Below are 23,661 nucleotides of genomic sequence, written 5' to 3' on the forward strand. Positions count from 1 at the left end.
ACGCTGGCGGGTGCGGTTTTGGCCGAGGAGCAGCTGGCCCCCTCGCATGCGCCATCCCTGGCGGGTTTCGGGCAGGCTGAGGCAGGTGCGAGCCCACCTCCCCTTCGGGCCAGCTGGCTCGGAGGAGCCTGGCTGGCTGGCGGGGGAGCTGCGCCTTCCCCGCGGGCAGGGGTCTGTCCTGGCGCAGCAGAGAGAGGGGGAAGGGAACCGCCACCCGGAGCCGCTGAGGCGACCCGCCCCGAGGCGCGCAGGCCCGGGGCTGCCGCCGGGAGCGACTCGCGCCCAGCGACCGGGCCGGGCACCGCGCCCCGCGGAACGGCCAGTAACGGCCGTGAGGACGTAAGGCTCTTCCCTCGGACACGTGGGGGGCGTGGCGCCGGGCACGCCTCCTGCCCCGTTCCTACCAATCAGCACCGTGGGGAGGAGGGGCGCGGCGGCGGGGAACGCCGCCGCCCCAGCCAATGGGCCGTGGGGGGCGGGGCCGAGGCAGTGATGATGGCGGCGGCAGCGGCGTGGGTCTTCTGGCGGGCTGGGCTGCGCCTGGGGAGGCGGAGACTGTGAGTGACGCGAGCGCCGCGCGCGGGGGGGGCGGGACCAACGGACCCCCGGCGCCGCCCCCCCCTCCCCGCTGGAAACCGCGCTCGGGGGTCTCCCGCTGCCTTCCCGCCGTGTGTCCGCCCCCCCCCCCCCCCCCCCGGCCGTGGCGCCCGGGCCGGCGGGAGGGGCGGGCAGCGGGGCCCGAGCGGCGGGTCTCCGGCGGCAGGCCGGGCCGGGGGGTGCGGCGGGTGGCGGGGACCCCCGCAGCCGGAGCGGCTGGGGGCAAGGCCGCCGCGTCGTGCCGGAGCTGGCGTGGGCCCGGCGGGCGGCGAGCCCCAGGCTGCCTGCGGGAGAGGCTGCGGGGGCCGGGCAGGGCCGAGGCGCCTCCGCCGTGCGCCAGCGGGGGAGAAACCGCGGCTCCCTGGCTCTGCCGCTTCCTTGCCTGGCTGAGCCAGGCGGCAGCCGGGGGAACCTCTCAGGGGCGAGCCCCGGCCTTTCCTTCCCGCCGTCGGGCAGCCGCCGGCCCCCGCTCTGTGCCGCCCCGTGAGGGCCGCTGATAACACACCACGCTTGGGCACAAAGAGCGCGAAAACAGAAATTACTTTCTTCCAGTTACCGCAAAATCGCCTCTGCCCGGCTGTCTGCTTTGGTACAGCTCCTACGTGGGGAGCGACCTGGGTCTTCCCCATTGCTGCGCTGAGCCTCTGACCTAGCGGGATCCTCACAGCCGCTGTGCCCCATCTCCTGCAGGGGGAAAGCGGGGCGGGCAAGAGGGGCTGGATCCGCACCGTGGGCTTTCCTCTTTTTAAGAGAATACCGTGTTGCCTTCTCTATTGATAAACCACCCTAGATGGAGCTGAGCATAGGTCGTGATGTGGGCAGAATCGGGGCTGTCAGGAGCCCTGTCGGCATCCCTCGTCCTGGGCTTGGGGAGGCCCTTGTGAGTGCAGAGGGGTGGTGTGTCCCCACACCCCTGCCACGGCGGTGGCTGGACAAGGGAGGGTTATGTAGGCAACGTATGGCCACTTGTAAAGGGACCAAGAGCACCAGGCGCTTTCCCACAGGTGGCTGAATAGCTGTCAGGGCATGGACTTTGGGCAGGATGCTGGGAAAAGCTCCACTGTAAATACTCGATCCCCATGCAGGCCAGTTTGCAGAACTGGGCTCTGAGTGACATATGCTATCTAAGATGAGGGCTCCACCGCACCTCTCTCCTGGACATCTGTGTGATTTTTATGCCCAGCTTTCTGCCTGCAGGTGCATGCCTGCATATTACCTGCGGGCAGAGAATGACTTCTGCCAGAGTGATTGATTGTTGGGTCGGTGCTGATTTAAGGGAGGTTTTCAACAGCACTTCTAGAAGGAGAGCAGATTTTTTTAGTACTGATATTAGGCAGGCAATCAAGTGTTAATTCATTTCAATATTTAAAGCTTTAAACTCTTGCAGTCTCTGCTGAGACCATGACACTGTAAATATTTTATAGTTGACTGACAAAAGAGTATGCAGTCTGTAATAACTGTAACATAGATGTCACCATGAACACGCAATATTGATGCTGGCATTCTTGGGGAACCTCAGGGACAGCTGGACTGCTTTGTGCTGTGCTAGAGGCAGTGTGAAGAGCCCATAAAATCCACGTCGGTCTTTCTTGCCCACAGTAACACTGTCCTGCATAGCACTCAGGGTCGTTTTTCCAGCCTACTTCCTTCAGCTTACTTTTACAGCCTGTTTCTGGGGAAGATGCATGCATATACGTGCCTTTTTTTTTCCCTTTCCTCCCCTCCCCCTCCATATTGGTGCAGAATCGTAAATGCTATGCCTTGCTATTTCTGGTCATCAGGAATTTTGAATATGTACACTGTGGGGAGAAGAGGAGTCTACACAGTGTGAAGGCAATCAGACGATTGCATTTATATGTGCATAGCACCCGTTCAGGGCTGGGAGACAAGGCTGACCGCACACCCGCGGTGAGGCTGCTCTCTTCCAGCTGTGGTCAGAAAGGGCTTCCTTGGCTGGTGCTGCCACGGGATGGGATGTGGCTGCCGAGCAGCCCAGCCCCCTCGCTTGGCTCCCAGGAGACGTGATGGCCTCTCTGCTCTGGGAACTGCCTGCCCCTTGTCATCAGTGCTGCTGTGGAGCCCGAGAGGCCACCGTGCAGGTGGAGACCACAGAATTTGGGGCATCCAAGCGGGCAGAGACCAGAGCAGGATGAGGCATGAGGAGTCCTTGCTCACCTTTGAGCTGGGCAGCCACGTAGCCGTGTGCAGTGGGGGGAGAAAATACAGGGATGACTTCAAATGTCAGCAATCGATGCACGTGTTGGTTGGATTTAATTAGCAGCTCCCTGGTCTTTAGCAGGAGTTGGCAGGTGCGGCTGGGTCCAGACTCTGGTGCCTGTGTCCCACAGCACTTGCCACGCTGTCGGGCTGGGACCCTAATTACAGCAGGTACCTCCGATGCGGTGCGGCTGCCTTTCCAGCTGCCGCCATCCTCGCTTCACGTGGATGTCGCTGCCCCTGCGAAGCCACCATGCAGTGCTGCCATGAGAATGTGGATGGACTATTTGTGTCATTAGCAGGCAGGCGAAACCTATGGTACCCGGAGCTGGTTTTCCTTACTTGTGACGTTCCAGAGCCTTTTAGGCTTTCCCTGCCTGTGAAATATTCTTGTCTTGTTGGAAAAAGTTAAAAAAAACTCTCCTTCCAGCTGTTTTTTAATAACAAATGCAGCTGTTCTTTCTGTTGTTGTCAAGAGCTTCAAATGTGCTTTTAAAGACGATGTTGCAGTAAAGCATTGACTGTAAAAACTTTCTTGCTGACAGATCTTTGTGAAGGGTTCTCTCTTTGCTTGATGATTATGCTGTAAGAGAAGAGCATTGCACACGTAAGCACAATCACGTGTTTGCCCTCAGCTAGCCGAGTGTACGTCTGCTTCACCCATGTACGAGAGGGTTTTTTACGTGTATTTATTTACATGGCATATTCCAGGCAGATCTATACCCATGTGCCCATAGCAAGTCAATCAAAAGCGGCATGGTTGAGCTCACATCTCAGTGGAGCACTGCAGAGTATGGAATATACTGTGTGGGCACCAGCACGCCTGCTAGGAACAAAGGAGCCTGAGAAGAGTAATAACCCCGTGTCAGATCTTGTTCAGGGACTGCGCCTACGTCATCTAAAATTTCTAGTATTGGGAGTTTTTTCTCTCATCTCCGATTGCCATCTTCCCTTCCAGGAATCCACCACTGCTCTGCCTTGTGTTTCACACTCCAAGTTTGTGTCCACTTGGCAAATTAGTGATGATATTGTTTTTCGTGGATTGGACACTGGAGGGTGCTAATGCAATGGGAGCTGAAATTGTTCTAGCAAATTAAAGGGTTCCCCTTTGTTAGTTGTGAAATAGTTTTATTCTTTGTTGCAGTGTTTAAATGGAAAGACATAAATCATGGTCCTTAGCAGTAGCTGATCCTGCTCGGAGTGTGTAGAGCTATAAACAAGAATATCAATAAAGTGTTAAGTCTGTGAGGGATTTCTTTCCTGAACCTCTATCAAAAATATCACTCATTTTATGTTCTACACATTTTTAAGTGTGCCTTTTGAGATTATGGCCTCGGGGTGAAATTTATTTGAAAGCGTGACTTTCTAGTGATAAAAACACTTTATCTGGCAGAACTGTTGAGCCGTATCTGCAGAATCTGCTTTTCTACAAGGTCACTTTGGTTCACCTAAACGAATGTTGTCGTGTGGCTGGCGAGGCGAGAACCTGATAGCGGCTCATGTTGGGGAGGGAGGGGACACCCTGAACATGGCTAATTGAGTCCCCGGCGTTGCAGTCCTCTCTCTGGGGATGGACCTGACGGAGCCTCAGTTTGCCTTGCAACCACCATCACTGGGCCACGCGCGAGGGAGCATGCAGGATGGGGCCTTTCGTCAGCCGTCGCTGCTAGGTCAGGCGAAGCACGTTACAAAGCTGAGCGTTAGCTCTGGTGTTTCAAATTCAGACGTTTTTGGCAAGTTAAAGTTACATTGGGAAGTCTTACGCCAAAGGAGGTATTACCTGTCCGCAGTGCTCCAGCTTTCTGCTGAACCAGGTCTCCGCTCTCCTCTGCCCTTGGCAGAAAGACACGGGGCCGACATAAGCTCCCTGTTGTGCACTCTGGCAACTCCATACTCGGCATTAAGGACTGTAGAACTACTGCCTGAGCCAGTTCTCATCCTGGCAGCAGCAGAGGTATGGTGCTGGCTAATTAATGCTAATGAGAAGCAGGGTGCAAAGCTGAGCATGTCCAGCTAATCACCACTGGCACCCCAACTAGTCTGCTTAAAGCTAACGCGGTTCTGGACAGTCCTGCCTGGTCCTGTACCTGCCTTTGCGGACCTGTTAGCCAAATAAAAGCTGGTATTCATAAAATGTGTGAGCAAAACAGAACTGGGTACAAATACACTTTCCTTAGAAGTCTTTCTTGTTCGGTATGAGTGGCAAATGAGTTACTCCTCTGTCTCGTTCCCCTTTGCAGATGAATTGGGCTGTCCCCTCCTGGAAAACGTTGTTACCTTGCTGTGTTATATTGGTCAGGTTTTGTTCTCTCCCAGGTGTTGCAGTTTGCTTACACACAGCTGGTTTAATTTTTCTTTCTTTTAAAAATACGCATGATTTTTCTCTGAATTCCTCCTTGAACTGAATATGTGTATGAGCATGGAGAAAGACCCCGGGGATAAGGAAACCAGAATCCCCTGCTGTCCTGGTCTGGTACTGGTTGAGACCTGCTGTTCACCTTGCAAACAGGTGCACGGCCAGTTTCACAGCAAAGTTGCTTGGCTGTTTATTGGAAGCAGCAGAAATGTGTCCAGCTGAAAATTTACACTTCTTTGGCAAAAAGAGTTTTAGTAGCTTACCAGAATAGGGTTATAAGGGGATGTGAGCAGAAAAGCTTTTTAAAAATCATTGTAATAAGTAGTGGTACTGAAGACAGTCTACTTAAGAGGAGATACTGTAGTCTAAGCACACGAAAAAAGATCTGGTTGACAGTGTATTCGTCTTGTTTACCAGCTTTTAAGAGAAGACTGCTTCTTCCATCGCACCTCCATGCTTATGAGCAGGGAGCCAGGGTACGCCTCCTGGTGTCATTTCAAGAACCAACGTGCTAGCCGTGGTGCCAAAAGGATTTGCAGTTGTGCATTTTATGTAGGCGGTGTCCTAATTTATCCCGGGAGACCTTTTTCCGGGAGAGAGGGTTAACGGACCTTCCACCAAACCCGCTTGATTGTGTTGAGTTTAAGTGCCGCCAACTGCAGGATGCCATCTTGAGGCCCAACGCCACCCCTGCTCCATGGCCCTGCGTGGGGAAGGAGGGCGCTTGTTCCCTTGGAGGATGCTCGGTGCCTTCCGGTGTTGAGCCTTCACACGCTTGTGCAGTATTTCTTGGCTACTCATAAAGGCTGGGTGAGTGGGGTCTCTGGGGTTTTCATGCCTTTTGGGGAGATGGGGCTGCCGTACTTGAAGTCTCTTCTCTTAAGAGTCATTCTGACAGGTAAAAGCCTCTTGATGCTAAGAGCTTTGTAGGGTTTCTGCTGATGAACCCCAGTGTGGTATTTGCTTGTGTCCTCTGCACATCAGGTGGGCTCCCAGTGGTGGCCTCTCCCGGACCCCTTTCTCACGCCTCCCTGAGCTCTGAGCCCCCTTGTTTGGAAAGGGGAAATACTCAATTTTGCCCTTATTTTGTCAGCCAGGCTGTGCATGGAGGTATTTTTCCAGCCGCTGCCCTATTCACGCTTCCCTCTCCCACCCCGCGAGGCCATGGAGCACAGCAGGTCTGCAGAACTTTGACTGCAAGTGGGTCTGGAGGTCAACTGCGTGATTACTGAGCCCCCGGGTGTTGAACAAGTCCCCTTCGTAATTTTTCCCGTATTTTCTCATAGGTGCTGTATTTACCTCTCAAGTCTCCCTGTGCGCTTTAAGTCTCCTAGCATCATTGGTGTAAATAGGATTTGCCTGTCCCTGTGAAACGGGCATTGCTGTGGCTGCCTGCCTTGCCTTCTCCAGCCCTTTGTGGGCTGGGGTTGACCAGTTGTCATGGGCTGAGCGGCCAAACCTGCTTTCTTCTCTGCCATTTTAATTAAAAATGGTTGGCATCAGGGGCTCTGCAGCAATGAAAGGGAAATGACGAAACTTTGAAGAATTTGGGGCATAAAGTTGATCTCTAAATTTTAATGTACTCATTGCACTTAAACAGTTGATACATTTTATTATTGAGCTTTCAGGTGACCTAATTTCCCTTAGTACTGTACATTTAGCTTTATACATCTGCACCTAATTTGTAAAAAAGGACTTAATGAGAAACTTCAAACAGTTTAAATGTCAATTACAAAGAAAGCGAGGTTTTAAAGTTCCAGTAATCTGTCCATATTGGTCATCGAAACATGATCCCAGGTGGACGTTAATTCAAGACAGATGGCATTCCAAAGGCACAATTACAAAGAGCTTATATATTTTCAACACTAACAAGCTGTCACGCTATGTTGTAGCTACACTTCCAATACTGTATAACCACAATTGCCGCTTTATCTGCTGTGGACTCGGTAATAAAGGGTTTGATTCCCCACTCTTGATATTGTCAGTGGGATTTTTGGGGGGGTGAACTGGAGAGTGGGGATAGTTAGTGTGAATATCTTTCATTTGCTCAGTCTGTTGGGTGGGGGGTTTGTGTTTGTGTTTATGGGTTTTTTAAGTTGGTGAAATGCTCTTCAAAGAAAGGAGGGGAAATACTGAATATGGGCATAGGAAGACTAGCTCATCGCAGACATATTTCTATTTCCTGGCAGCATTAATTAACTTTAGTCTTATCAGCTGCTGGGCAATTGCTATGATGATTTGTTAAAACCCCCAACATCCTGGATGTTTTCAGTTAAAAAGTCATCTGAAAGCCTTTGGAGTAATGCACGTGTTACTTGGAAGACTGAAGTCCAAGGGATTGATAGTGACTTGACTTGCAGTGGTGTAAAGGGGCAGCAGCTCGGCTACAGCCAGGCAGGAGTGCTACACCCTGTGTAAAAGGTGGTTTGAATTATTATTTTTAGGTTTCTGAAAGTATTCTTAAGCCCAGAGGAGGGGCTGCGCAAAGCAGGGTCAAGGTAGGACTTCATTAGGCTGAAGCATCAACATGTGATGTAGTTGATCTAGTTGAAGATGTCCCTGCTTATTGCAGGGGGGTTGGACTAGATGACCTTTAAAGGTCCCTTCCAACCCAAACCATTCTATGATTCGATGTGGTAGATGGCAAGGTTTGTTGTAGAAGGATGACCTTTGGTATCTAGTTAGTAGTTGAGGTGGGCGGTGATCTGCGTAACTGAACAATGAAACATAATTGGGCATAATTTCCATTGATTTTTTTGTTTGTTTCTTGAAACCAGGTCATGAAAAAGCAAGACTTGCACTGCTATGACTAGACAATGTTTTAATAGGCTTTAAAAATTCTGCGCTATTAGAAGCACGATTAATAATGCTCCACAGGAAGGTTTTTAAGCTCCTATGGGCACGTGTATCCTCTAAAGAGGTACTGAGAATGAAGAGCTTGTTTCTGCTAATTTATCTACCTTTCACTGGAAAGTGGAGAAGAAAGCAGAAAGGCTAAGATGCTTCATCCTTGGAAGGTGGGAATTAAATGGTGAGGTTGTGCTCTTTAATTTTTTTTTTGTCATTAATGAATGTTGTAAATGTGTTTTTTGAAAGCATCTTACCCGGCTTCCTTTTTGGGGGCGATGCAAGTGCTATTTGAAATATGCAGCTCACCAACAAGCGAATTGGACTCCTGAGCCACTGTGGTGGTTTAACCCCAGCCGGCAACTAAGCCCCACACAGCTCCTCGCTTGCTCCCCCCTGGTGGGATGGGGGAGAGAATCGGAAGGGTAAAAGTGAGAAAACCCGTGGGTTGAGATAAAGACAGTTTAATAGGGAAAGCAAAAGCTGCGCACGCAAGCAAAGCAAAACAAGGAATTCATTCACCGCTTCCCATCGGCAGGCAGGTGTTCAGCCATCTCCAGGAAAGCAGGGCTCCATCACACGTAACGGTTACTTGGGAAGACAAACGCCATCACTCCGAGCATCCCCCACTTCCTTCTTCTTCCCCCAGCTTTATATGCTGAGCATGACATCATATGGTATGGCATATCCCTTTGGTCAGCTGGGGTCAGCTGTCCCGGCTGTGTCCCCTCCCAGCTTCTTGTGCACCCCCAGCCTGCTCGCTGGTGGGGTGGTGTGAGGAACAGAAAAGGCCTTGACTCTGTGTAAGCACTGCTCAGCAGTAACAAAAACATCCCTGTGTTATCAACACTGTTTCCAGCACAAATCCAAAACACAGCCCCATACTAGCTACTATGAAGAAAATTAACTCTACCCCAGCCAAAACCAGCACAGCCACACTTGAAACAAAATGCCAATTTTACCTACAGTTTTACTAGGTTTCCTGGTTTATGCAGTGGCATTTGAATGGCCTCTAGTAATTGTTTTTAGCAGAAGAAAAAAAAAAATTCAAACAAAAATGAAAAACAGAACCCAAAGCTCATTAGCACTGTATTTGGCATGCCATGAATCGTTAAATCTTTATATAAATGCAGAAGTAATTTGTAACAAACAAAATCTTGTCTTTTTTTGGAAAGACTTCTTTTGAATTTTTGTTCGGACTGCTGAGGTACAGTGTTTTCCAAACGTTGGATGTTACTACCAGAATAGGGGAGGAACCAATTCATGTTTTAATTAAATATGATGTATAATTCTTGAGTGTCAGACATACTTAATGGTGATAAGTGAATAAAATGAGGTGGAAAACAAAAGACAATAAATAAATGCTTAGATAGGGGGGTTTTACCTAACTTTTTTAACCTAATTTTGATGTTAGTGTGTGTTGCTCTCAAGTGGTTTCCCCTTGGATTTTTCCAGTGCTTATCAGGGTAATATACTGCGGTCTTTTTATTTAGATCAGGCTTCGCTTTGAGAGTTAACTTATTGTTCAAGCCCAAGTGGGAAACTTTCTTGCACCTGGAAAATTAGGAGAGCAAAAGCAAGAGACATGTCCGCATCCTTTCCCTGGTGGTTCTTCACCTGCAAATTTGAACTGCAGCGGTAATAAAAGTTTTGTGGACCTCATTTTATGTGAGATCATTAAGCGACAGGAGAATTCAGGACTAGCTGCCCTTCATAATTCAGGACACTGAAAGGTGCCATTTATAAGCTCAAAGTGCCTGCAGGAAGGCAAAACAGGCTTGTAAAACCCGCACTCCAAACCCTGAAAGGGAACCGGTTTGTACTGCTGGTTGCAGCCTTGAAGTGGCAAAATTGCAAAGGTGGTGGGGACTGGGTTTAAAAAAAATGGAAAAACACCTGCCTCTAACAGTTAATGTAATAGCCTGGGTTTTCACACTTCTTGTGTTGATACCTCTTTTGTCCAAAAACCCCCCAAAACGTCCTGGGCAATGATCCCAGTAAAAACCTTATCAGTTGTACTGCCCAGCTGTTGGGCTTATTATCTTTCCTACTGTAGCCCACTGTTTTGCTGAGCTGCTAATTTGGCTATAAAATAAGTTTCTCCTGACTTTTTAATAATATTTTGCAACCGGTGACCTTTGCCCATTATGTGGGCCAGGCATTTTGTAGGGAGAGCTCTTGCCTCCTTATGGCTTGAGAAGGAGTAGCAGTGTGCGCAACACTTGAGAGGTCTTCAACAAAGTGGGTGATATGCCAGCATATCCAGTCTTCATAAAAGTGATTGTTACAGCTATAAACAAGCAATGTAATCTGCTAAATTCACAATACGCTGCAGCTTTATGGACCTAGAAAGCCTGAAAGGCACTAGAGTGGCAGCCCAAGGAAATGTTGAGTCCAGCATTCATTCTCAGAGCAGATACTGCTTTCCTTACGTGCGCCCCTGTTACTCCTCAAATGAGAGTTGGACGAATCATTTTTAAGTTTATGACCAAAATGTAGCAATTGCTACCTCGAAATGAGGCATCCGTATCTGTAATCTTAAATGGCTGGGGCTGAACTCTTCTAGTCCAGCCAACATAAGCCAACTATTCATGGCCTCATTAACGTCCCGTGACTGAAGTTACTTGGGTGCCAGTTTGCACCATCAGAGCCTAAATTCCAGTGAAGACAAGAGCCGACTGCACGTCAAGTCTGCCTGCAGCGTCTTTGCTTTATTAATCTGTATTAGTTCAATACCTGCATGTTTATGCACACTGATTTCAGCAGCAACTGGCTATATGGCACGGTGTCCAAATGGTCATCCCTCTGTACATCAATCACATAGGAGCTAGGGAAGTGGCTGCACTTCAGTAGTGTATTGGTATTATTCCGTTTTCTGACACTGCTTTTGTTGCCTAGATTGACGTGCTCGGGGCCCCAAACACTGCACTGAGTTTAGTATGACCCCAGGGCCTTTGCAGAGTCGACTGCAGGACTCAAACCTTTATATCCACTATTAAAAGGCAGTTATGTGACTGTTTATGTTAGAGCCAGGTGCTTTGTTGCCTGTGGACATGCTGTTACTTGACAAAATTTTTTTTTTTTTCCTTTATGGTCAAAATGTGATAAATGTACTTACCTGAGTACCTTACTCTTCGCAAATGGTCTGGTTGCCTTCAGCAACCACTCGAATTTCTGTGGGAGGACGGGAGTCAGGGTTTTCCAGCTCTCTGTACAGATGTGTCTGTGGCAGCATTCCTGTTACTTCTGTATTTTCTTTGTGAAGGACATACAGTTTCTAGATGGCGTGTTGTCAATATATTTTTAATGACATTTTTTGTGGTATTTTTCATTTAAGTTCACTAATTTGTAGTGCATTTTTAGTTTTTGTGGGTTGATTTATTTAGGCTTTATATATGAATGCATGCTTTGCGGGCTTATTGCATTAAACATTCGCTTATTTCTTGTTAAATCTGTAGCAATACTAAAGCACTGAAGGTGCTTTGGGTTGGGTCACTACTAAATAGTGACTTCAGCATACTGGAAGTATAAAATCTGTTTTCTTACTGACTTTTTCTTTGAGAAGTTGATAGATGTGAAAACCATTTAACAGTTGGTTTTTTTCCTTTCCTGTTAAACTAAGCTACTGAGGAAATCTTCCTACTGCTACACACTGCAATATGTCAGAAACACCGTTATGTTATAGTTGCATCATTATCTAAAGGAAAAATTGAGTGTGGGTTTGAAGTCGACAAGTGATGAAAGTAGCCCTGAGGTTGTCAATTAGAAAGCCAAGGCCTGGAATTGATAAGTTAATGGCCAGTTCCCTTCACGCCCCCTCACTTTGGTGCCTGCTCCCGCCTCGCCCCGCAGCAGCTTTACTGCTCAGAACATAAAGAAAAGGCTCCTGTTGGTTTGGGTCCCAGAATTTCTCTCACTGATATGATTCACTTAAATTCTTGGCTGGTTGCAATGTTCTTAGTATGGACAGATAGTTAAACAGGGAGAAATGAGATGCAGCAGACAGAAAATACAATCTCAAAATGATGACCCCTTTTTGTCTTTTATTATTTATTCTTTGTTTAAATGTTGAACCGTTAACACTGTTGTTTCAGACCATCCTCCTGCAGTACACACAGCAAATTTAGCAGCAGTGCATAATTTAACTTCTACCGTATGTTTGTTTGCAGGTTTTAAAACCTAAAATTTAATGGCAGCCAGTTGGAACCCATGTGTTCCTGTTAAAGGCGGAGGGCAACACGTGCGGTTTTTCCTGAAGGGAGATACTGGTTACCGAAGTTTATGATATAATGTAATATAATACATAGCGTTTCTATTTCACTTGGGTAGGAGGGAACTAACATGTTGCCGTTTCTCCTAAGGAACACATGGGTTTAGATAAATAGGTAAATTATGGAAATAACAAACAGGATTTATTCAGATTTTAATCATTCTTGGTGTGCTGTGTTGTGAGAACAACAGTAACCTTATGAAAAGAGCTTAAAGTAGTATTAGAAGTAGAATATAATTCAAACAGGCATTGTGCAAAGCAAAACATGTAATTCATCTTCAGTTTTTGAAAACTTTATGTACAGTGTGAGTTTTTAGGGCTTGTAAAAGGTTGCAGATGGGCACCCCCTCCACAGCCTGAGGTTTTCTGCTCGTGGCACAGCTGCTTCAGTGACAATGGAAATTCAAGATTTTTTCCACATAGCCCTGTCTCAACCTAGAGCAGATGAGTATGAGCATGAGAAGGCAACTTAATTTGTAAGCACGTTCAGGTTTTTGACCTTTCTGGTGGTTTCACTGTAACCGGCAAACATCTGTTGAATAATAGAAAAATTGCAGTTGCTACTTACCTGCCACAATCAAATGAAACAGGGAGCTGTGAGCATGGACTGCTGCTCTGCAGTCCCTCTCTCCTCCAGCCAGATTTCAAAACATGAAGTAAATCTTATTCTAGCTTAATTCACAGGAAGAGAGATGCGACATCGTATTAAACAATTCAGCATTGGATGGCGCTCTCTCCGCCTGACGTGCTAGCTGTGCCCAAGACCCACGCGGCAGAGCTTTTCCAGTGCTTCACTGGAGGTTCAGTGCACAAGAGGTAGTACATGATTTTCCAAAAGCAGGTGTTCCTTCTGTTCTTGAGATAGATGTCTCCTAGTACCCATAAATAATGAAAATATACAATGACACTTCTAATGAGAGGTTTTGTTTTCTTACACATTGTGACTTCGGTGTTTCTAGTGCTACAGGATAGATAACCTCCTGTGGTGGCCTGTTGCAAGAGAGGTTATCTCAAGATGAAGTAAGAGCATTGTATCTAGTTTAGCCTGACCTGTTCAGGTATCACACCTACCAGAAAGCATAATTCTGGGGTATCCTCCTAAGTTGATCCTTTCCTTGGATTGCAGTTTTGTCTTTGCAGGAATCTTCTGTAGTTATTTTTTGAATGAGGTTCTGAAAGTTAATGGTGTTGGGTCAGCAAAGCTCATCTTCCAGGGGGATAGTCATCTCTTTCTGGACTTTTCTTCTCTTAATCTCTTTCATACACTTATATACCTGTCGGCCCTGCAGGGCTGTTGTGCAAAGTACATTCACATACCATATGGAAGCCAGTCAGCCAAATTTCGGTGGAGCCAGTCACTGCTCTGCAAAAGGCAGACTGATACCAAAAATATCCATCTCTTTCAGTGGGTTGCTGCAGGACGTTGGTCTGTGCTCTTCTGGGTTTTCTTCCCCTCCCCTTTTGTTTTTGCTGTTGGTTAACCTCATTTTCTCACCCATGGTAGTATTTCAGTCTGAGAGTCCCTCTCTTCCATGTGTTTCATTACTTTTGTCATGCCTTAAGTACATCCACATCTTTCAGTGTGGATGCAAATTTGACTTGTGTGCTGTCAGCTCACCAGTTTACACTAGTTACTTCCATACTTCCACAGCCCATGAAGCGCAGAGGTGCTAAACAGTGCCCATCTTAGGGTGAAGGCTGTGGCACTCTACAGAGAGGTTATAGGTTGAATTGGTCTTTTTCCCCCTTTCCCTTCCTAAGGAGGAAGAGCCTCATTTTAGGAGGAAAAGTTTCTTTCTTCCCAGCAAGGCTGCGTCCACATAAACTCTTCAGCTCTCTAGAAGTTTGGTTGCATTGGATCACTTCCATCTGAAGGTACAAAACCATAGTGTCGAGCTTTTGATGCTATAGAGCTTTCTAAGGCTAAAAAATCAAAGGGACTCCTTTCCACCCACATACTTTACCTTTTCTGACAAATACAGCCTGAGCAGTGCTCCTTCCTTCCCACATGAGCGTTCTCAAGCCTGAAGCTCCTGCCCCGCTTCATGTTCATCTGTCCTCAGAAAAATGTTGGAAAGAAATTAAAATTATTTACCAAAAAGTGTTGTGGCATTTCCTAATTTTTTTCATTCCGATATGGAATCTTAAAATAGGGAAAAGCTTGTCTAGATTCAGTAATTTGAAATGTTTGGAATGGATAAAAACCTGTCTTATACACTAGAAATAAAAAGAAAAAAAAAAAGAAAGGAAAACCCAGTGCTTGCACAAAGGCATGTTTGGAGTGGGAAAGTTGACTTGGCATTTCCAGGTTTTTAATTTCTAAAACAAAATCGAAGTCCACTGTTGTCTTTATGCAGTCAAGATAGATCTCCTTTGAGTATATCTGAAATGATACAGAGTTCAGTTAAGTCAACTTTGTCTTTAAGGTCGATGTCATCATCTAAAACAGGTTGTCATCCTGCAGGAACTCAGCACTGATGTTTCTGAACAAGATAAACCAGAAAATGAATATGCTATCAAAGGACTGCATTTCTTTGGGCAGCTGTGGGGGTATTTTATCAGCTTCTTTGACCACTTTTGCCTGGAAAATGATCTATTAACTTTAAAACACAACTGAGAAATGGCAGAATCTAGAAAAGAAAAATGAAGACATGATGGTTTAGGTTTGTTATTGTAATCTGTGACTGTATAAAATCACATATTCGTTATGCAATGGTAGTGGCAAAATTAAATTATTTCGAACCAAATGTAAACTTGTTGGGGGAAACCTGCAACAGTTTTGGGCCTTTCTGGTACTGTAGACCTCAAAGATGTTCGGAGGCCTTGACTTCAGAGACTGAAATATTCACCCCTCCCTGATGCATCTGTTGCAATGCATGACAGGGTCTGCTGTGTGGAGAGGGATGGCTGCAGGATGTCTTCACTCCACAACCATGAAGGGAGTTAGTCTAGAAGAGAAAGACATTGAAGATTTTTAACACTTTAGACACTTCCAGTTTCTTTTTCAGACCACTTTCAGCCTGTTCTACAACTGATAAAAATATTTATTTTCTGGCATTTTTATATAAAATATTTGAGATGTAGATCTTGCTGCTTTTTGCCACTAGTAATGGTAATGCTGATGCATTCCTCCATTAAGAAAAAATAATTCTGGAACTAAATGATAAGCAAAGAGCTGAACCCTGAGTCGATGAGATGGCAAAAACTTAGTGATCAAGAAATAAATAACAAAAACAGTTTTCAAAATTTATGCTGAGTGTATTTCTTCTTAAAAATACATCTATTAGTATTGTGCCAAGGCCTAAGCTTACTGTAATCTGCTCAAATCATAAAAAATAATAAACAAAATAGAAACAATGCTTCCAGGTTGTGGGTCAGACCATTCAACTGATGAAAGTCACTGCCTAAACTCTGGAAACCTGAAGTGTTTGAAGTACTGAGTTGGCTTTTGAGATCAGTAGTCTCTTCTGCAAGTACCAAGAGAGTATTTTCTTCAATATATTCAATTAGCTCAGTTACATGACTAATTTATTCAAACTTGACCAATTGGGAGTTGAAAGAAGCAGAAAAGCTTGTTCTTCTCTACCAATCTGTGAATAAAAGCTAATTATGGGAGGATTAGATTTGCTAATACTACAATATTGAAGGATATTATGACCAAATACTAGATTGGTGCTAAGTCTAGCTAATACAGAGTTATTTTAATAGATCAATTTTTAAATCAATCACAATTTTCTTTAGAAGTCTAGCCTCTTTAAGACAGTGCTATGCAACTGATAAACTGTCTCGCTACATTTTAAGTTGCATTCCAGTTTCCATCCAAAGAAACATAAATTGTAAGTAAACACAAAGGGATCAGCTAGTAAATAAGACTTGTGCCATACATGATTTTCTAACAAAAACAGTAAAATTAATCTGAAAAAATGTATAATGAGGTATAGAAAAGCTTAAATATATATCAGCAGAGCTACTCTATCCTTCTGGCTAGCAATAAGAACTGCCAAATTTAGTGTAAAAGCTATATTTAGTTACAAAGCAACATACTTTAGTGGTTACAAACTGAGAATTAACCTTTCTCCAAGAAAATAACTAAGATGTTTAAATGGGAAAACAAGATTCAAATTAATTATTTAACTCAAGGTTTCCCGCTTGGTAGTTTAACTCGTTATTTTAAAATAAGTGGCTTAAAAGATTTCATCCTGCTGAAAGTCATCGATATCTGAGGTACCTACGAGTGAACATAAACATAAGTGCAAACTTGACATAAGGATCCAGAAATTCAGCCAAGAATGTGATGTCAAGAAAATGGGAATACAAAATTTTCAGTCCTGTCCATAAACATTTGGTATATGGGACACCCCACAATGAAATTTAATTATCTCTTCTGCTGATAGGATCACGAGAGAAACGTTGCTTCGGGCACCAGCAGAATGAGATATGGAGGACAGGATGGAAAGTGTCTCGGTCATCGCGTCTTTGCTACAAAGACACCGGGTCCTGCTGCCATTGGTCCTTGGTGTCTCAAACTTTGAGACAGACACCATCATGGTTCCTCTCCATCTGCTGGTCGCATCGGAAGCTGTTCCTGTAAATGCTAATTTATAATGTTTCATCAAATTGCTTTGAAAAAACACTGCTTTCTGTTGCTGACTATTTAAAAGATCAATTTGGCAGTGGTTAGGCTGCCCATTTTTTATAGCTGTTCCCCCACAAGCGGAGTCTGTGAACGGTGCTGAGTTTCCAAGAGGTGGTCCTTCTCCAGTAGCTTACTTGACAGCATGGCTGGCTGGCTCTTCCTCGCCTCCTAGCCGGGATGAATGACCAGGGCAACAGAGACAAGTGCTTGGTGCAGTGCTGCCAGACCAAGAAGCAAATCTTGGGGTGCTCCAGCGCTGTGCTGTTTGTGCACCTGCTGCTGTGTGCCTGGCTCGACCTTGGTGGGTAGCTTCTTTAGGTTTTAACCTCCCATGAACATGGGCTCCTCATCTTCAGCAGGTCCATACGCCAGCTGTGTAACTTAGAAGTAGCCTATTAGTAAGTAGAAAAGGAATTTATGGCTAGAAATTTTGCTGGGTATAATGGCCTGTTTCCCCAGCTCCCCCTTTTCCCCACAGTTATTTCCCAAGGTATCCCTGTATGTTTTGTCTATGTGTCCTGAGCCTCCGGGAGCCTCCTGCTAATCACTTCTCTCGTTGACGAGCCCAGAAGAGGATTTTCTTAACTGGCCGCCCAGCTCGCTGCCCACTGCTGGAGGCACGGGGATGTAGCAATGAGGGGTACGTAACAGATGAAAAACCTAGATGGTGGCGTTCCCCTCCCCAAAACTATTAACATGAACAGCCTACGGGTGCACCCCAGCCTCCGTTCCTCTCTGCGTGATCTGCCGTCTCCCTCATCAGGCTCTGGGGTCCACAACCCTGCTTGGGCATTCACCGTGAGAGCGATGAGGCTTTATGTGTTTATTGAACTATAACAGCCCGTGTAAAGGATGCTGAGGTAAAGGCTGCATGTTACCTGCCCTGTGTGTCTGCCTGGGGTCCAGATTTTTAAATATGCTATTTCTTTGTAGTCCTTTTCAAGTAAAAATCCAGGTTTTGCCATCTCTCCCTCATGTGCATCCACCATGAAAGATGAGCACAGTATACAGGTTTTTCCAGACCAATTTTCAGGACAACTTGGACCTTTTTTTTCTGTGATGTTTCTAAAACTGGCAGCAGCAGAACTTTTTTTTAAGCCTGCATACGCTGCAAGGAGTATTTTAAAATAAAGATTTTTTTTTTTTTTTTAAATCTTTAAGCGTGTTTAATGCTTGTATAGTGTGCCAGATTTTAATTACAGTTGGCATTTATAAGTGTGGTGCTGGCAATGGCAACCATATTGCTGAAAAAAGGCATAAATTTTGACACTGGCAATATGGGAACCCAGCATATGAGACTGTAAACCTCATTGCTTTCTGTTTTAATATACTAGTTTAAGGGAAGAACTTTTAACAGTTAATATTTAACTAGAATGTTTAGGGTTCGATATAAAGTTGTTCTAATTTCAAACTATTTAGTAATTTAGGTCCTATCAAAGATTGGCTTAGGTAATAACTTTCTATTAAACAGCCTTTAAATAAGCATGCTTAAAGTAGGGAAAATAAGATGCTTCATTACAAGAAATGAGGTTGGCATCTACCAGGTTTTCCATTAAGTTCCAGGTCACAGACAAATAAAGGAAGTATGTTAGGAAAAAAAACCTTTTTAAAAATAATTAGGGAGATGTCTGTTTTGTTCACCAGATGGAAAATCAGTAGTTGTGGGTGGTCTGTGCTGGATGGGGCATCTCACAATTGGCAGAACTATGCCTTTAACTTTTAAAGTCCTGGGACAAAATGTGAAAGTAATTGACTGTTCAGAATGCGCTCTCTCTGGATACCTAGCATGCTTTTAAAACCAAGATTTGGTGAGTTTCTGACTTTTTTTCCCTAAGAATGCTCAAGCTGTTGTGTCTAGTATTAGGCCAATTGGGTATATTTTTGGTAGCTGTTTAGTGAGGCTGTTGTCTTTCGTGCTTACGCCTGTGTGTGCCTGGACTTGCATGCACACAACTGAATTGCCACAGCTTTACAATTCTCCATTAGCATGTTGTGTACATGGTTTTCATAATATTGTCAGTATTTGCTGTGTTCAGGATGTACATAAACTGTTGGTTAACATAATTTGTTTCTTTCCTCTAGTTCATTCCAGTTTAAGGAATTTAAATCTATCAATTTGCCAATATACTAAAGAAACAAAGTTGCAACCTTATTTTCGCAAACAAGAAGAAAATTCCTGTTTTAAAATAATTCAGGGGTTTGCAAAAGTATTTAAAATCCATAGTATTCTTTTTTTTTTAAATCTGAATAAATAAATCCAAATGTCCATGTGTGAATAGTACGTGTACACATATGCATATTAAATACAGTCATTTAAGAATGTGTTAGAATCTTCTTGGTGCAGTTTGTAACTTTGCTTGCTGTTCCAGGACTGATGCTTTCTAATTGCCAGATTAATTTGAGAAAACAGTATTTCGAATGTGGAAGACAAGTTAGAAAATGTTTGTATTCGTGTTAAGAATAACAGATTTTATTATCTGAACTGCAATAAGAATGTGTGCTGTTCAGCGGTGACCTCTCAAAGAATGAGGCAGAACCCATTTATGGCATAGGAGGCAATTGCTTTATATTTACCTTACTTTACAGACAATTTTTTTGCAGTTATCTATATGAATGGTCACAGAGAATTGTATGCATGTGTTATATCTATATTGTAGCTTGTGTTAAACCGATCCCCACACTTGTTATATAGAAGCATTCTTGAAGATAAGTGAGGCACTCAACTTAGTGCCTTCTTTGTAAAATCCCTTTTGCTATGCATGACATGTACTCTGTATTTTTTTCCTTGCAGTAAATTATAAAGCTTTTTTCTTTCCATGAATCTCCTTCCAAGAAAACACATACAGCCTAATGACACTCGCCTTGAGAACCATGCATTGCCTCCACTACAAAGCCGTGTTTTCATTGAAGAGATAATTATAATATGGTTTAATGTTCTTGTCAACCCTGAAACACTGTCCCTAAAGAGTGCTATTCTGGAGGATATCTTTTTGAAGAGAGTTGAATGTAGCTAAGAAAACATACATATAGCCACACACTTTTCTGATAAACCAAGACTGATTTTTAATACAATATGTGCTCTCTGAAAAGAATTATACGTTTTCTAAGGTGTTAATTTAGAGCTGCATCTTCCTCCAGATTTCACTGTTAAAATATAGAAAGTTTGCTTTGATTTATTTATTTTGCTGTCTTTTCCCCCCCTCCAATTATATTATTTATAGACTTTAAATCTATACAAGGACATAAATTCATAATAATAATTAAAATGCTTTTAACGTGCTTTGAGGCACAGACTTCAAATGAGTAAAAAAAGCCCCAACTGGAACACAAATGGTTCTTCCCAGGCAACAAACATGCTTGGCTGTTGATATGCTGTAATTTTCTGCTTTACTTAGTAAAAACAGCAATTACTTAGTTGTTCCATATCCCCCCCCAGCACAGATGCTACTCAGTCTGTCCATTTTCTGAGCGCCGAGCAGGCTGCGTGGATGCGCGTGCATGCGTTCTAATGTGACGCAAGTCAAGTTTTCCCCTTGCATGCTGTACTGTTAACAGCGTTTATTTGCCACTGCTGCCAGTTTACCACCAGCGCAAGACAATGGTGTGCTGGAAGCGGCTGCGGCCGTGAGAGTCTCGCTTAGCAGTCTCTCCTGCCGACGGCAAACGTTTCCAGGTGCAGCTTTGCAAAGCACCAAGCTGACCTTACAAACCAGTGCGAGGACAGATAAAAGCCGGACGGTCACGCCGGTTAAGATTGCACCCCAGTTGAACAAACCTTTAACATCGTTTTCGCTGTATTGTCTTTCGTGGCGGTCTGGTGGTTGTGAACAGTGTCTGGTGCTGCTAAAAGCTACGTAGTCTGAAGCAAAAAGCCTTCGAGGGAAATGAAATCACAAGCTGGTTGAAGGCAATGCAAAATTCTCCTTGGCTTCAGGCCATCTGGGATTTCCCTGTTGGGTTTCAAAGCCCAGTTAAAGGCTGGTAAGTAAGAAAAATGTGGTTATCTGCCGCTCCACAAAAAGTACATATGACCAAAAAAAAAACCCCTGAAAACCTAAGGACATCACAACCCTTTCACTGCTTGTACGGCGAGCGTGAGACTGTTAGCGTATACAAGGAATTGTGTGGCTCAGCACAATGCAACCTGACTGCTGAATCGGGTGCTTGGGATCTTGAATTTAATACCTAATTATTTTTAAGAGCTACCGTTAAATGAGGAATATGAGTAAATATGTTAATTAATTGAAAGGCATTTTATTAAGTATTTAATTAGTATAATTCTGGAGAGGTAGTATAAAAGAAGCACAAGACCTGGCAAAAGTATATCATTTGAATCTTCATTACAGTCATCTCATCATTAGCAATCCATTTGCTTGCTCTGAAGTCAATTGGATTTTTTTTTTCTTCTTTGAGGAGGAATTACAAAGCAAGGCCTTAAATTAGTATTATGAATAATCTCTCGAGAGAAACTTTTCACTGCAAAAACTTCCTCAACAGGCAAGTGTTAAAACGTTTCTGGTGCTGCACAGTTTAAAAATATCCTTGAGATTTTTCCCCTCAGGTTTATATATTCAAGCTAGATAGCCACCGTTCAAAGAATAAGCAAGTGTTTCTGGTGGAATTAACATTTTATAGTCATGTCAAGTATGTTTTGGTTCCCCTACCATTTTCCTTTTGTTTTGTAGTGGAAGGAAAAAATAGCCTAAAAATACAAAGTCGTAGTTAATGAACATAGATGCTAAGTGGCATTAAAAGAAATTAAAAATGCCAGTTTCCCATTGCCCCTTCTTTTCATATCTTTGAATTTGTTACTACAAACATTATTTTTAGAGTTTATTTTCCTTTAACAAGATATGCTGTGTTCCTACCTAATCTTTTTTATGCAACTCAGCACCTAACATTTTGATGGGTATTTCTTAACTTAAATATTGAGTTTGGGGTTGTTTGGTTTTTTCCCCTAAATTACCCCTTTTCTTTTTTGCACAAATAACTCATTGTGGGATTAAATATATTACAAAAACATATAGGACTTTCCCAATAGCTGAATATACATCAGTTTTGTAATTACATTTCTTCATTTTTTTCAGGCTATATATTCGATTTATTAAAAAAGCTGTTTTATTTTAGCTATGATGATGTCACGTATAAATCCATTGCCACATTAGATGCTGCTATGATCACAGCTAAGGCTCAGTGGTCTTTGTCCGACAGACAGGTATCTTTGCTGTTGTATGTCCTCACAAATTTCCCTGAGAAAGACTGTGTGGAGGCATACTTCCAGACGGCCCGTTTTGTGCAGTCCTCCTCCCGCTGCCCAGAGGCACGCTTGTCAAGGCAAATGTTCCTGCTCCACTCTTAACACATCCTTAATATTGCACTCTCCTTTTCCATGTAATTTTGCAGATAAGGAATTGTTAAGCTCTAAATACTCTCGGTGTTTGTTTAAAACCAACTTGATTTTTAACACCTAGTTTTGTGTTTGGTGGCGCTTGATTTCCAGTTTCCACGTCCAAATGTTGAGATGGAGAGAGCAGCTGCATGGGAGGCTGTATTGTTGCGTGTTGATGACTAAATCTTGTTTAAGAAGGTAAATACACTCTTTGACCTCATTTCCTCTGGAAATTCCCATTGGCTGCATATTATTGCCATGGGATATAAATTGATTCACTAGTATTTTCTTGCCTTTTAAAAGACTGGAGCAAAATTTTGCTGAAGTTCTCTTTTGATAATTTTATTATTAACCTTGTTTTCTTTTATGATACTGGCATTCATTCAGCCTCTGTATTTCCCTGCACACTGCATTCTTGTCAGCCTTTTCTCATAAGAGGAGACTGCAAAGACATGCAGCAGCTCAAGACAGCCTCATTAAGGCTGGAAAGTAAAATGTTCAGGAGTTAGGAAATGTCAGAATTAAGATAGCTGATGCAATCGAAGTTCAGCCTGGTTATGTTTGCGTGGTAGCGTAGTCTTTTAATTTCAGGATCATACATGGGTTTTTCCACAGGACCCCTGCCTCAGTAAGTGAACAGGATGGACGATGCTGAGTTAATGAGCAGTTATTCAATATTTTGTTTTCTCCTAATTTTTCAATGTGTAGCTCTAGGCCTTATTTACTGCACACTATTGAAACCCTGCTGTGAAGACAGAATTGTTAATTTCCTCATGAGCTTTTCTATGGCACTTACTGCTATAAATATTTGAATGCTTAACAAACATTAATTAATTTATCTTCAGAAAACCCTCATGATGAAAAGGGCTGGTATTACTGCTGTTTTACAAATAGGGAGCTGAGGCATCGGGAGATGAGCGTGATGAATGTCCCATAAATTTGGGTGCTCGGTTGTCAGCTTACAGTTAAGGAGGTAAAGATCTGTATTTCAGCATTCAGTTTTGAGGCACCTTGCCATCAGAGCTGAAAAGCAGCACTAGGTTAGATAAATAGGCTTTCTCTACTGTTACTAGAAGAGCTAGTGAGGTGAGCTGTGCAGGGAGCACTAATACCATTTATTGCACTAACAGCTTTTATGTGGGGAAAAAACCAGAAGCCTTGGCCATGCAAATCCTCTTCACCTGCACTCTTTTACTTTTGAATGTCTGAATAATTTTGTGTGCCAAGTAGAAACTTCTGAAGAGACCCACGGAACATCATGGCTGCGACTTCACTACACTTGAGAAGAGCTGGAAATACATAGAAGATACAGTGAGCAGGGAATCACCTAAACCTAGACAAGGGGAAAT

The 23,661-nt window shown here is 44.0% G+C and overlaps 1 protein-coding gene across 1 annotated transcript in view; it reads left to right on the forward strand.

The window, feature by feature from the left end:
- The first annotated feature begins 495 nt into the window (after positions 1 to 495).
- CLYBL (citramalyl-CoA lyase) overlaps positions 496 to 23,661 on the forward strand; it is a 181,708-nt gene continuing 158,542 nt past the window's right edge. The window contains exon 1 of the mRNA XM_050903881.1: positions 496 to 557. Coding sequence (XP_050759838.1) covers positions 496 to 557 — 62 coding nt within the window. The remainder of the gene's footprint in view (positions 558 to 23,661) is intronic.

The sequence above is a fragment of the Gymnogyps californianus genome, chromosome 1, assembly GCF_018139145.2.
Source record: "Gymnogyps californianus isolate 813 chromosome 1, ASM1813914v2, whole genome shotgun sequence".
Taxonomy (NCBI): Eukaryota; Metazoa; Chordata; class Aves; order Accipitriformes; family Cathartidae; genus Gymnogyps; species Gymnogyps californianus.